Source organism: Helianthus annuus, chromosome 17 (genome assembly GCF_002127325.2).
Source record: "Helianthus annuus cultivar XRQ/B chromosome 17, HanXRQr2.0-SUNRISE, whole genome shotgun sequence".
Classification (NCBI taxonomy): domain Eukaryota; kingdom Viridiplantae; phylum Streptophyta; class Magnoliopsida; order Asterales; family Asteraceae; genus Helianthus; species Helianthus annuus.
This window is the reverse complement of record NC_035449.2, coordinates 99,206,674-99,222,704: the sequence shown is the minus strand read 5'-3', so window position 1 is coordinate 99,222,704 and position 16,031 is coordinate 99,206,674. Positions and strand designations below refer to the sequence as shown.

The following is a 16,031-nucleotide window of genomic DNA, read 5'->3' as shown; positions in this document are numbered from 1 at the left end:
GCACTGTACCGTTTTATGATACCAAAAAAAACATTTTATTTTAAATACAACTTCGTTTTTAACAAAACTTATAACGGAATGTCGAGGGAAAAAATCAAGCACAACTACATACTTAAGTTTTTAGAAAAAAGGTTATAAACGTAAATTATTAAAAAAAAGTATATAATTATTTGATAAATTAATATATGTTCTAAAAACGAAAAAAAGAATTATTAAAAAACGGTAAAGGAAATATGTGGTTTTAAAAAAGGAAAAATGAAATAAAATATCTTATTTAAAGTAAATATAATAATAAAACAAATATAATATATTAAATAAAAATAATAAAAAGCTATATACTAATTTAAAAATAAAATTACTATTAATCGTCCCTCGTTAACTATATTAAAAAGAAAAAAACGAATTATTAAAAAATGGTAAACGAAATATATGGTTTTAAAAAAGGAAAAATAAAATAAAATATGTTATTAAAAGTAAATATAATAATAAAACAATTATAATATATTAAATAATAAAATAATAAAATAATAAAAAGCTATATATTATTATTTTAAAAATAAAGTTACTATTCATCAGCTCTCATTAACTATATATATATATATATATATATATATATATATATATATATAATACTCATTTAATAAAAATTTGACATTTAAAAAATTTCACAATTAAAGATATAATAATCTTTCTATACTAATAAACGAAAATCTTTTTTGGACACGTGTCACCTTCTGGTGCTTTCTCACCTTATTTTCTTATTTATCCCTTATATTAAATAATAATAATAATTTTAAACAAAAATATTAGATAATAATTAATATTTAGATAAGGATAAACATTTGTTTTTATTATGATCATATTAAATAATAATATAATAATAATAATGATTTTAAACCAAAAATTAGATAAGAATATAAACGTTTATTTTTATTATGATCATATTAAATAATAATAATTTTAAACAAAAATTTAGTTAAGAATACTTATTTAACAAAGTAAAATCTTGTAATAAGTAGATAGTACATTAAAGTTCATCTTTAAAAGATAAATCTTGACGACTGTATGTGTTAACATATGACATTATATTTTATTAAAACACGTGCAATATATGAATTTTTCTTAAAGATATATCTTTTTTATTATTTATTGTATATAATCACATTTATGCAAAATAAAAAAACAAATTAAAATGTTATAATAGGTAAATAGTACACCAATGTTATTTTTGAAAGATAAATCTTGATGACTGTTTGAATTAACATATGGCATTATATTTTATTCAACACGTGCAATATAAGAGTTTTTTTTTTTTAAAATATATCTTTTTATTATATTATATCAAATTATATTTATGTAACCCATATAATACACGGGGTTTTAACCTAGTAATTAATAAATAAATAAATTATTATAATATATACAATTCGTTTTATTAAAAAAATTGACATTTAATAATACTTATAAAAATTTGACATTTTATAATATACACAATTCATTCATAAAAATATGAAGTTTTTAATAATAATAATACATAAGAAAAAAACATATGCACATTTTTTTATTAAAAAACGATGATTTTTTCTTCTAAAAAAACATGGCGTTTTATAATATTAACACATTTTTATAACAACATTTTATAAAAAATCTATTAATTTTTTATATAAATATTTCACAAATTCCACATACTAAAACATCGATCAATTTAAATAAAGTTCCATATGTACATCCCAATCATTGGGCAATCATTGGCTGACACCCAATGATTGGCATTAATTAGATGGGTGGGTCCATTTTCAAACGTTTAGGGCTATGAGGGGCGTATGGGTGGGTCATTTTCTGGCGTATTGGGCAATGAGAGGTGTATAGGGTTTGGGGGATGTGTAGATACTTTTTTAGGGATGTGTGGATACCCCCACCGTTTGATAAACACTTTCGAGATGTTACACGGATTATATCTCCTCATAAGTCATAACATAGTCTTTGCAGATGTACAACAATGCATAAAATATTCAGATTACTGATTAAAGGTAATTATTGGAATTTTTGTATATAGAATCTTAGCTTTTTTTAGTAAAGCATGAGTTGGATCCTTAGGTATAACCAGTAGAGGACATAATCTTATAACGATCCGGACTAAAAATTTTGGTTTTGCCACTCCTAGTAGGTGTTACATCTATCGAAATGTAGACAAATTCACCCCAAAACGTTCATACAATCAAAGATCGGAACACTATTCTATACAAAAGGATTCTAGTAACAATCATATGTAATGCAATAGAAAATTTACCTTACGGGCTTACACATACATCCTAGGTAATAGGATTCCAATAACATTTTGTATGTAACTGTAAATTCACAATCACAATCACAATGATAATGTGAAATCGTTAATTTACCGTACACATATGTCCAAGATGTCCTCATTATTGAGTCGATGAAAACCATAACCTTACGAAATGACATAAACCTGATACATAACATGTTATGAACCATGCTCGCCCACCATGGCCCAACCTAACAGCCCGTTCAAGAAGCCCAACAAGGAAACCGGTCCATTGAATCATGAAGAAATCATCGCAGAATGTAATGCAAACGAAGATTAAGAAAATGGTGAAGAAGAATGAACTGAAGTGTGTAACGATCTGATTTCTCATCCCCTTTCTGTGTGTAATTCGTTTCTGTTTCCCATCCCATTCTTGTAACCAATTTCTTATGAATTAGTGACAATATGAACTGATTATTTCATAGATCTTGTGTGTGATTGTTTATAGTTCTCATTGAGTCACTTAATAACAAGCATAACTGTAACCATTTTTCTTCCCAATTCTCACAAGTCATACCTAAATGCTCCTATAAGAAGACTAACTCTGTTACCACAATCGCAACATGCCAAACCAGAATGGTCACCATTACAAAATTATAGACAAAAGGTAAGTTTGAAATGATCTCCAACAATATCAATAAACAGTTAAAATAAATATCTGTTTCTACAAAACTAATAAATAACCACACTAGAATCTAATAACAACCTTGATATTCAAACTCCTCCCTATTGTTCCTAAAGCTTTTTAAAATACATTAATCCACTAATATAAAGTGGATACTAACACATGTAGTTATAAGTTTTTTTTCGTTTGCATAAATGCATCATTTTGTTAACGATTTTATAAAATTATTTGTGACAGTTAGTCACTGCATCTACGATCTCGGCCTAGCACATCTTAGCTAGTTAGCTACTACACTATCGATAATGTTAACCAAAAAAGAATGACAGCTACTTTAAATAAACGATAATTTCAGAATAAAGTGTAAAAAAAAACAATGAAATAAACCCACAAGTTGATTTAGCAATTTATATGTCTGCGTACTGATGTAAGAATGTATTATCTGACCTGATGAGTCTTGAAATAACCCATAATATTTTCCAACACAAAAATGTGTGCAACTAAACAATAACTGGTGAGCTCTCACACACACATTAACAAGCATAGCATCACTACCCTATTCATCAGAATCTGAAGTGGAACTGGAATCAAACTCTTCATCAATAACTACATTTGGTTGGCCCTCTCGAAACTCATTCATCAATTCATCATCTGAATCTTCATGATTTCCTGCTAACTTCCTTTTTAATATAGATTCAAAAATGGTTGGTATTGCTTCAAAATCACCCTTGTAAAACTTGTCTATTTGTGTTTTAAGCTCTGTCATAAAACACTTCACAGATTAGACAGGCAATGATTTTACCAAAAACTTTGCATCTCTATCACAAAACCTGAACAACAAGTTAGAATCAAACATGATAGGAAGAACCGGACATACATCAATACTATGCTGTTAACAAATCTTCAGGATTTTAAAAATCAAAAATTGCACAAATGTTATGGTCCTTTGAAACTCAAAGAAAAAAAGGGTGGGTTCTCACTGTTTTCTGCATCTGCAGATGCATTTATTCTTAGTGAGCAAGAAAAGTAGATAAGTTAGAGAGAAGAGAATCAAATTACCTGCACTGCTGACATCGTCAACGTCGTGGATTTCGTTTTCAGAATGATGAGGATTAGGGTTTTCAGAAGAGGAGTCGGATTTAGATGTATAATAAAACTTATGAATGCAAAATGAAGGGGTTTTGTTCAAGGAGCAGAGGAAACTCAGACCCCGCATCAAGATTTTTTTCTGCATCATTTGAGCCTCTTACCACAAACAAGGGTTTTACAAAGGTTTTTATGGGCATGTTTGGCTAAGCTTTTCAAAACAACTTATTGTTGACTTATCAAAAAGCCAATAAGTTGTTTTTGTGTTTAGCTAAGCCAAAAGTCCTTTTAAAAATGGTTTTTTTGCAAAGAAGAAAAAGTAGGTTTCAAGAAGTCACAATATTGTGACTTTTTTGCCAGCTTTTAACTTTTCAAACTACAAATTACCAATATACCCCTTCTTTACCCCCTTATATCTAAAAGAATGCCCATTTTAGTCATTTTACATCAATAAGCTAATCCAAACACTTTTTTTAAAAACTCCTTTTCAAAAAGTCACTTTCCCAAAAGTCATTTTCCAAAAGTCCTTTTTAACTATAATAAGCTTAGCCAAACATGCCCTATTATTGCTTCCTAAATTGTAATTTTAGTCTCTAAAGTTTGACTAAAATTGCCACTTTAGTTAGGGTTAAGTAAGTTTAGGTCCGAATCGAAAATAATCGAGAACTGAACAGAAAATATACCCGACCCGAACCCAAGTACCTAGGTATTTAGATCGGTTCCAATTTTTCATATAAAATAGGGTTGGGTCGGGTCGGGTCGGTTCTCGGTTCTTTTCATGGTGAAACCCGACTTGGACCTATGGACCGGAACCGAACCTATATTTAGGGTAGTGAATCAATTCTGTATTTTATGTTTGATCGGTTCTCGGGTCGGGTAATGGTCGGGTAGGGTCGGGTTTTTCCTTTTGCTCACCCCTAACTTTAGTCCAAATAATTTTTTTCTGCCATTTTAATCCAACTAGTTTTTTTTCTGCCATTTTAGTCCCTGACTTTCGTCATTTTTTGTCATTTTCATCCAACCCACTAACTCCATTCAAAAAAAGTCAGTTAACTTAGGAGCATTTTGGTCAAACCACATTTTTTTTGAAGGTGTGATGGTATGGGGATGGTGTTGTGCCGATTTACAGTGAAGATGATGGCGGTGGTTGCTGGTAGGGGTGCAAACGAGCCGAGCTACTTGAGCTCGGCTCGAAAAAAAAGGTCGAATGAGCCGAGCTTAAACGAGCTCGAGCCCGAGCCTAAAAAACAAGCTCGTTTAGTAAACGAGCCAGAGCCCGAGCTTCCCTTATCAAGCTCAAGCCGGTTCGCGAGCCTAAACGAGCTTTCTGTTTATATATTTTTTATTAATATATTACATATATATTTATATAAAAATAATTACCATTTATATAAATATAAAAAATAACTTAATTATATGTATAATAATAATTATAATTAATATAAATTAATTAATAAATACTAAACGAGTCGAGCCCAAGCCGAGCTCGAGCTTGAAAATTACCTTCGAGCCGAGCTCAAGCTCGAGCTTTAACGAGCTCGAGCCTGGTCGAGCTCGAGCTCGGCTCGGCTCGTTTGCACCCCTAGTTGCTGGTTTACGATGATGGCCGTGGTGTTGGTTGATGATGTGGGTGGCGAAAAAGTGGCCGATGGTGGTGGAAATGGTGGGTGCTGATGGGGTTGGGGTTGGGGCGGGTGGGTGGTGACATTGCATGCAAGTGGTGGTGATGATAGAAGGTTGTGATGGGATGGGTGGTGGGAGGTGGTGGTGGTGGATGAAAATGGCAAAAAAATAACAAAAGTCAAGGACTAAAGTGGAAGAAAAAAAACTATTTGGACTAAAATGGCAAAAAACTATTTGGATTAAAGTGGTAATTTTGGTTAAACCCCATGGACTAAAATTGAAATTTACTCTTCCATTAACGTTGTTTTGCAAATAGGGCAACCCAACGAAAGGTCTTGCTCGTGTTCGTTCATTAAGGAATAAACTGTTCACGAACGCTTACCGAACGAGATTTATTCTTCGTGTTTGTTCATTAAGGAAATGAACGTATTCACTGACTTTTATGAATAATTACCAAACGCAAATGGACTCAAACAAATGTTCATGATCATAAATGAACAAAAACAACGTTTATGAACACAAAGAAATACACGCGGACATATATTCATTTTATAATAAATCTGCATTTTTTATCACAAAGATTACGAAAAAGTCCACCAAAAAATAAATACGCACTTAACATAATTATCCGAACACAAGACATAATTATCAGAAACATGATTAAAACAAAAATAAGAAGTTTGTTAAGCTTTAACACAAACTAAAATAGAAATGGCTAAATGAGGGATGTTGGGGAGGCATATAGTAAGGGTTTCAAATTTTTAAAAACTAAAAACAATCAAACAAAAATACAACATATAAAATCCTTTATATGAACGAACACAAATGAATGTAAATGAACATATTACCAAACTTTCACGAACATAATAGAAAGAACACAACATCTGTTCATGTCCGTTCATTTAACTTAACTAATGAAATTTCTTGTTCGTCTTCATTCATTTATTAAACGAACGAACATAAATGAACTTCCCACTTAACTATTTACGAATTATTCGTTGAACGTTCGATTCGTTTACAACCCTATTTGAAAATCATAAAGGTGACTTGTAAACATGATCCCGAAACACCTTTTTCAGATAAAAGTGTTGGTGCATATGTCTGTCGACTTCGTCTTGTATCGAGTCTTGTATCTAGAATGGATAGAATGGAGCTTGGTAGGCTAGTTTATAGAGTTTTAGAGGTGTTGGATCAGTTCATACGAACTGGCAAGAGCCAGTTCGTACGAAGTGGCTATTGACCATTTCGCACAAAATGGATCGTGTCCATTCCATGCGAACTGGCCTCTCCTATATATAGCTAAGCTTTGTCATTCATTTGGAACAGTTGTGATTCTAGAGCCGAGGTGCTGCTGAAGTGTCGTGTGATCTGTAACGCTTTCAAATCAACAATCAAGACAATTATAAGTGAATCTGTGTGTGAATCAAGCTGTAATCAAGTCCGAATAACTGAATTCCGCATTTGATTTGGATGAGAACTCTTCTGATCGACTTGTATAGGTCGTTCAACGATCCTACAAGTGGTATCAGAGCTCAGGAGGAAGAGTTCATACCGATTCAGCTTGTTTTCATCAAAATTTCTGACTTCTACTCATTCTTCTTCACATTTTTTCAAAATTAACGGAGTTCTTACGGTTAAAATGGACTGATTTTCATATATATATCGTGCGAAACACAGTTTTAAACAATCCTTGAAAGAATTAGACCTAAAATCGACCTAAAACTTGTTCAATTTTGTCAAAAACATACCCGATCGTGTGACATCAGCATCATTTCGTACGAAATGGCCCAATTCGTGTGAAACAGATCTCCACTTCGCACTAATTGGACTTCTAGATCGCATCAAAGTAACCAGTTCATTTGTATAGTGTCAATTCGTTTGAAGAAACCTCCATTTCGCACCGATTGTGGTATAACTCATCCAGTTCGTACGTATTGCTTCCATTTCGCGTGAAAACAACATCATTTCGCACGAAGTGATCATTTAGAGGATCAAATCATTTGAAGTTTGATATCCAAGTCGCATCAAGGTCAATTCGCATCAAAATCCAATTCATACTAGGGTTAATTCGCACCAAAGTCAATTTGCATCAAAGTAGTCCAGTTCGTTTGAGATCCCAGTTGGTTTGAACCTCCAATTCGCTTGAACATTGTGATTTTGTGAACTTTCAACATCGAAACATGGAAGAAGAGTTTTACAATGCTTTTGCTACTGAACAGGTCATTCCAGCTACCGTTGCTGAAACTGTTAATAGTGAGAATGAAACAGGAAATTTCCAAAAACCGCCGAAGCTTATGTACATTGAGGATTTTAAAGGATGGCAAAACCGTTTTGAAAATTAGGTGCAAGCTTATAAGTTTGATGCATGGGTTTCGTTAGACAAAGATTACGTTAAACCGACAGATGACCGTGGAAATGAAAAACCTTTAAGTGAATATTCAGCGAATGAGAAGTTAAAATACACTAGTGAAAAAATGAGGATTAGTGTAACAACTCTCACTAAAAACATTATTTATTATGTTAATTGTCTAATAAGGAAACCCTAATTGAGAAACCCAAGTAATTTTGCATAAACCCTAAAATTTTCAAAATAATCAGAATCAGGATTAGGGCCCCTAAAACTCAGGGGGGATAAACCCTAATTGATATTTATCCTCCGAATTCGTTGTCTAAGTAGAATTTTCATTGTACGACGACTCAGCAGGGCCACCCAGGTGACAAGCCTACCCTAGGCTAGGGGGACTTGCCCCGCGATACGCGACAGGAGTCGCGTATTCTTCCGCGACACGCGGGAGGTACAAAATTCAGGTATATATAGGGGGTCTTGGGACTTGAAATCTGACACTTGTTCGACGTAAAACTTCGAAGTATACGTTGAATTATACACTGTTTATTATAAAACACACACTGCACGGAACGCTGCTGCAACAAACAGGGTAATAACTCGATCGCTATTACGATTCAACGTCCGATCGATTGAAACTATCCAACGATTGTTTGAGTGCTGCTCAAATTGGGTTTATACTTTGTTATCCATCGTGATTTCGACTGGATGTTTGAATGCTGCCCGAATCAGGGCTGTACTCTGTCATTCGTTGTGAATCCGCTGGATATTTAAGTATTGCACTTTGCCAATCGTTGTGAGGGTTTAATCTCGTGAATTGTCGTAACTGCTGTATTAGTTACTAACCCCGTTTGTGTGCATTGTTATCTAAATTAGGTTAAACAAGGCTAATCAGTAGGCTTATACTCTGCTCATTAAATCTGCAATGTGAGTCATTCTCTTTTTATCAACTGTTTTACAATACTCCAAATTATTTTTCGAAAGTTATAATTACAGTGATTAAGTTTATGTAGTCTTCAATTACAGCCGGTATGTGGGGTATTGTGCACATTACTACTGTTTTTTATCATTTTAGGTGAGCGAGCCTAAATCATGATATACGCTATTAGGTAGTCGGACCTAGATAGTGATTTACGTCACTTGTGGGTGAACGGACCCAACAGTGATATGACCACAGTCACAGATCCGGTCGAGTGACAAATACTGTGGGTAATTGGTTGACATAGAAACATTGTAATCTCTCTTAATACTATAAATTATAACAAATGTGTCGTTTTCAGTAAACTGAATGATTCACTCGGTATTTCCCCGCTGACAAAACCTTTTCAAACATGTTTTAGGTGATCTGTTGTGATCCAAGGAAAGTGCCGTGAAGCACTACTAGCTTAGAGAAGTGGCTCAATGTAAAGAAATGAATGAAAGAAACATGTTTTATAAAATAAAGATTTCCCAGTGAAATCACCTTATTGTAAATTACAAGGTTTTATCCCTAAATTATATAAACGGGCAGTTTTAATATTACAAGATCCTGTATTAAAAGACTTCCGCTGTCACTTAAATTTAATACCACGGGATTTCCTGTCTCGCGGCTCTGGACCGGGTCAAACCGGGGCCGAGGGCCGTGACAGGAAAAGGTGGTATCAGAGCCACTGATATAAGCTTGCCACTAATTTAAGTCTATTAAAATTTGAGGAATATTTAAATTGCCATTCTGTGATTATGTGTTTTATTAACTAGTTATTTGTTAGTTACAATATGGGTAAACAAAGACTTTCTGCTATCTACCACAAATTAGATACTGCACCCAAAGAAAAAGGAACCTCTTCCTCAAAATACCCAGCGGATCTAGAAGAAGGGATTTTTGTCCGCAAAGCACAATATGAGAATCCTCTTACCCCAGAGAAAAGAAATTCGATTATTAGGAAAAGTCAGAAACCCCAATTCAAGAAAGTGAGGTTTAATCCAGAAATCCAGGAAATAGGCAATAATCCACCTTGGGAAGACAAATTAGATGAAAAATGGGCAGATCTTTATATGTTAGTTACCGTAGCAGAGAATGCAAACCTCTAAACTATTAATAAGCCTGATCTAGTATTAGCATCAAAACCACTACTCCGTAAATAAATAAAATTTTCCGTTATCCTTTGTAAACTTAGTCTTTCACTAATGCAATAAACGGAATGTTTATTTAATTTCCTTATAAGATTTTAACTTAGCATTTTTGTGCATTTTGCATATATGCTAAATAGCATGAGTGAGCTATCTGAAGCATTTCAGAATCTCAATCTCTACCCAGTACCAATCGAAGTCTCCAATGACTTTACTGGTTATTTTGCTGATGTGGAGGAACCCCTGGAATTTCAAGCTCCACCTCCGGAAAAAGCAAAGTCTAAGAAAAGGATAAGATATGTAGGATGGAGGAAAGTGCGCATGAGGAAACCAGTAACTAGGAGACTCCCTAGGATAGAAAATCCTATGAACAAAGGAAAAGAAATCGAGACCGGAGAGAGTTCTAAGCAAGCAGAAATCAGGGAAAATTCTAAGCAAAAAGGAATAGAAATTGGAGAGAGTTCTAACCAAACTGAAGAAATCACGTTTCAAGAAGAAATAGACCGTCTACTAGCAAACTATGATGTTGTTCGCCCTATCAACAACAATCTTTACCCTTATCCGGCCGAAATTCAACTTCTAGTAAATCTGGAACCAGCTATTCCAGACCCTCTAATCCACACTCAACCTTTAGGTGAAATGGAAGAGTGGTGGACAAACGACTGGCAATTTCAAAACATAATCAATAGTCCTTATACCTTTCTCCCTCAGTTTGATCCAGAACCTATCCCCAACCCGCCGATGAGTAACGAAAATTTAGCCGAACTTCGTCAGTTTGGTGAAGAACTGATAGGTACTGGAAATAGGATCCGGGAAATGGGAGAACAAATCTCCTAGAAATACGATGAAAGGGAGCGTCGTTATTAAAATGCCAAAGAAATAGTAGGTTAAGAAGCTATGGTTGTATAATAACAAGTAGTAACAAACATATAACACGGTAAAATAGGGAATAAAACATTGTAAGATAAACAGTGTGTATGGATGCCTATATAATCTATAAAACAAAATAGAAGTCGAGAAATCGACAATTTTGGCTATATATGTGTGTTGTAAGATTTTATGTGCTTATGTGTAATTGTTTTGTTATATCTAACTATCAATTATTGGATACTAATAATTCACACCAATACTAATTATCAGATGGAAAACGCTAATGAACCAGTTAATGAAGTAAACCAATCTGAGCAAAATCAGGAAAATCAATATATGACTAGGCAAGATATCGAGAATATCGTTGCTCAAGGGATAGCCAATGCTATTCCAGCAATTATGGCTGCTGCTCAGAAACCTGCTGAACCTCAACAAATCATTCCTAGTAAATGTACTTCGGAAGATAACGGCAGTAATAGCATAAATGGAGGTGGCAATCATGACAATAATAATCTACGACATGCCCCACTTCCTAAGAAAATGAAAGCTACAACACCTGGTTGCACTTACAAAGAATTTCTTGCCTGTAAACCAGCAGAATTTGCAGGTAATGAAGGGGCCACTGCAACACTGTGATGGTTAGAGAAAACCGAAGCAGTAATTGCAATAAGTAAATGTGACATGGACGATCAGGTCATGTATGTGTCAAATTTGTTCAAAGAAGGGGCACTAGAATGGTGGAACACGGTATTGCAAGCAAAAGGACGAAGGATGGCCTATGCCATGAACTGGGAAGAATTTAACAGTCTTGTAGAAAGAAAATTATGTCCCGTGTATGAAAAAGATCAAATGACAAATAAGTTCTTAAATCATCGTATGACGGGTGTAGATTGTCGCAGTTATACCTCGACATTCTTTGAATATGCTAGAGTGGTACCAACACTGGCTTCGCCAGAACCGGTGCTCATTTCTCGCTATATTTGGGGACTAATTAGTGAGATCCGTAACATCGTTAAAGCTGCAGGACCACGCACTATTGACGATGCTATGGAATTAGCAAATACCCTAACTGATGAACTGGTGCGCACACGAGAAGAAGATCGAAGGAAGGATTTGGCTCAAAAGATTACCCAAGGATTTCGTATGGGTAATACTAAGAAAAGAGGAACATGGCAATCCTCAAATCCTCCTTTTTGTAGAAATTGTAGGAAGAAACACTTCGGAAGGTGCAATGTGACCTGCAACTTTTGCAAAGCTATAGGACATCGGGAAGAAGAATGTAGAAGGAAAGCAATAATCTGTTACAACTGTGGAGAACCTGGACATTTTCAAACAAGATGTCCTAAGCTAACTAAACCAGCAGACAATAAAGCTAAGACGGCCGAAGGAGCTACTAAGAAGAATGTCAGAGCATTCCAGTTAACTACTCAGGAAGCTGAACTAATTCCTGACGTCATAGCCGGTACATTCTTAGTTCACGACGTTTATACGAAAGTATTATTTGACTCTGGTGCAAACCAAAGTTTTATAAATACTTCATTCTGCCAAGCTCTTAATTTACCATTAACCACCCTTAAGCAAATTTTTACAGTCGAAACAACATATGGGAATTCTGTTAACATAGATAAAATTTTGCAAGAAGGAAAAATAGAACTTTTAGGCCATAAGTTTTGTGCAAATCTGTTATCTATGAAATTAACCGGATTCGATGTAGTGCTGGGAATGGATTGGTTAGTAGCTAACCATGCTCGAATCCTTTGTGATAAGAATTCCGTAGAAATTCGTACCCCCACAGGAGAGGTAATTTTAATTACAGGAGATAAACCTCGAAAGCCACTAAAATTCATTTCAGTAATGAAGTTGGCTAGTTATTCAAGAAAACAAGAAGTAGTGTATATGATTTCCGTAATCATTAACACTAAAAGTAAGGAACTTCAGGACATCCCAGATGTCTTTCCAGAAGAATTACCCGGGTTACCACCCGATAGAGAAGTAGAATTTAGAATTCATCTAATTCCTGGTACTAAACCAATAGCCAAGGCACCTTATCGATTAGCACCCACTGAAATGCTAGAACTGAAAAAGCAATTAGATGAATTATTGAGCAAAGGATTTATACAACCTAGTTCATCCCCTTGGGGAGCACCAATGTTGTTTGTGAAAAAGAAAGACGGATCGATGCGGATGTGTATTGATTATAGGGAACTGAATAAGGTTACAATTAAGAATCGATACCCATTACCTAGGATTGATGATCTTTTTGATCAACTCCAAGGCGCTAGGTATTTTTCTAAGATAGATTTATGATCCGGATATCATCAATTGAAAGTACAAAAGGAAGACATACCTAAAACTGCTTTTAGAACTAGGTATGGACATTATGAGTTTACAGTCATGCCCTTCGGACTAACAAATGCTCCAGCAGCATTTATGGACATGATGAATAGAATCTGTAAACCATATTTGGATAAATTTGTAATCGGTTTCATCGACGATATACTTATTTACTCCAACAGTCAGGAGGAACATTGCGAGCACCTGCATGCACTCTTCACTTTGTTAAGAAAGGAAAAGCTTTACGCCAAATTCTCGAAGTGTGAATTTTGGCTGCAAGAAGTGCAATTCTTAGGACATATGGTGAATCATGAAGGTATTCACGTAGATCCTGCTAAAATAGAAGCAATCACCAAATGGAAGGTCCCACAAACGGCTATGGAAATTAGAAGTTTTCTAGGCTTAGCTGGATACTATAGATGATTTATTAAGGATTTTTCTAAGATAGCAGTACCATTAACTAAGCTAACCTGTAAAACAGTTAAGTTTGAATGGGGACCCAAACAATAAGAGGCTTTTAAAATTTTAAAGCAAAGGTTGATCAATGCTCCAATTTTAGCTTTGCCCGAAGGAACTGAAGATTTTGAAGTATATTGTGATGCTTCAAAATTAGGATTCGGATGTGCGTTGATGCAACGCAAGAGGGTAATTGCATATGCCTCCAGGCAATTGAAGAAGCACGAAGAAAATTATACGACTCATGACTTAGAATTAGGAGCCATAATTTTTGCTCTCAAGATCTGGAGACATTATCTGTATGGAAGTAAGTTTACTATATATACGGATCATAAAAGTCTAAAGTACATATTTGGGCAAAAAGAATTAAACATGAGGCAAAGAAGGTCGATGGAAATTCTAAGTGATTACGACTGTGATATTCAATATCACGAAGGAAAGGCAAACATAGTTGCAGATGCCTTAAGTCGTAAGTATCATGAGAAGCAACGACGAGTTCGTATGCTTAGATTAAATCTACAATTAGATTTAATGGAACAATTAAAGAAAGTTCAGGAAACAGCAATCAAAAATGATGCCGAAAGAATGAAAGGTTATATAAAAGAACTAGAGCAAGGAAATGATGGAATTTGGAGATTCCACAAGAAACGAATTTGGGTACCTAAGCAGGGAGAATTAAGAAATAAGTTTTTAGAAGAAGCTCATAAATCTCGGTATACCGTACATCCAGGAAACAATAAGATGTACCAAGATTTAAGAAATAATTTCTGGTGGATAGGAATGAAAAATGTGACAACCCTCAAAATTCCATGTATTCCGTACAGTTTATTAATGAAAATTAAAGTGTTCGATGACTGTGCTGAATCATTTAACTGCTTCTGATATCTGTGTTATACTTACATGTACTTGTTAATATACTAATAGTGTACAGAAAGGTCACTAAATAGTCCGTTATATTTTCCGGAGTGTTGAAAATTAAAAACGTTAAATATATATATATATATATATATATATATATATATATATATATATATATATATATATATATATATATATATATATATATATATATATATATATATATATATATATAGGACGCTTTACGAATTAATTAAGCACTTTAACGGAACAGTGTCAAACCGAACAACCGGACTTTACCCGAAACATAAAAATATTGCCAAAAACATTGTTTCTACTTTTCAGAGCTAGTTAGGGTCCCCGAACACCCTAACACCCTTTATATTGCTTGACACACTTAATACACCAACTAAATACTTCTAATCCAACTAAGTAGTAACCAAGTTCCATTACAACCCAACTAGATACCCCCCTCACCATAACCGTCCTATAGGGGACCCACCACAAGATTTCTCTAATCTTGTAAATCTTCCATAAAATCCCTTTAGAGATTATGATGAGATGTTGTTTGTACTTTTGAAGGCACATAATCCATTGGACATAAGGACTTAGAGACTTTATAAACCATGTTCATCTTCACAAAACTCACACCAACACTCTCATCCTCCCTCTCTTGTTCTTGATCTCGGCCAAGAGTCCCACCCACACACCACCCATTTTCTTGCAACTTCAATCCAATCCAAAGTTATAGCAAGGTGCTAGGAGGTGAAGTAGGAAGCCCGGTGTGCTTGGAACTCGAAGGACCTCTCTTGTGTGCTATTATCCTCCACAATTCCGACTTGTTTCTTCCCTAGCCTTGTGCTAGTAGTAAGACACTCTAACACTCTTGATCTACATATTTATGATGGTTAATAGATGATTAATGGTTAAAAACTTATGAAACTCTAAAAGAACTTACATTAGTCTTGGATAAAAGATGAATAAGATGAATAAAGGGAAGATAGGTGTGTAAATCATGTAGATCTTGTGTGATTATGATTATTGGTGGATTATCTGATGTTTTGCTGATTAATATTGATGTGTGATGTTGTTGTGATCACTAAACATGATTAACGGAATCAATCGAACACAAGTTAGTAAGTTGGAAAGTGAAAACAGAATCTATCCAAGTTTTACAGCCAAATTCAGTTGGCTGTAAACAGGTCATAACTCAAGGAAAAACTAATATTTCGAGTCTAAAATGTGATATTAGGAAATACGGTTCTAATGGCACCGTAATCATAATTTTTGGACTCCGTTTACTATTTTAAAAGCGTCTTTTCGTAACAGCAGCTAGAGCTGCAATTTTTCTGCTGAAAAAGTGCGTCTTGTTTTCTGTTATAACTTGTAATCTGTGTGGAGTC

General features: G+C 34.3%; 1 protein-coding gene across 1 annotated transcript; it reads right to left on the bottom strand.

Moving 5' to 3' along the window:
- Positions 1 to 3,305: 3,305 nt before the first annotated feature.
- Positions 3,306 to 4,210, bottom strand: LOC110923292. The gene is made up of 2 exons (XM_022167429.2): positions 4,008 to 4,210; positions 3,306 to 3,707 (listed from the first exon to the last, which is right to left on the bottom strand). The coding sequence occupies exons 1-2, from the start codon at positions 4,183 to 4,185 to the stop codon at positions 3,505 to 3,507; spliced, it is 381 nt and encodes a 126-aa protein (XP_022023121.1). The 5' UTR covers positions 4,186 to 4,210; the 3' UTR covers positions 3,306 to 3,504.
- Between the last annotated feature and the right edge of the window lie 11,821 nt (positions 4,211 to 16,031).

Excerpts from the sequence above, each read along its gene's own strand:
- LOC110923292 (XM_022167429.2), bottom strand. The coding sequence starts at position 4,185 with ATGATGCAGAAAAAAATCTTGATGCGGGGTCTGAGTTTCCTCTGCTCC. Across the intron at positions 3,708-4,007 it reads TGACGATGTCAGCAGTGCAG|AGCTTAAAACACAAATAGAC; the intron begins GTAATTTGATTC and ends GTTTTATGACAG.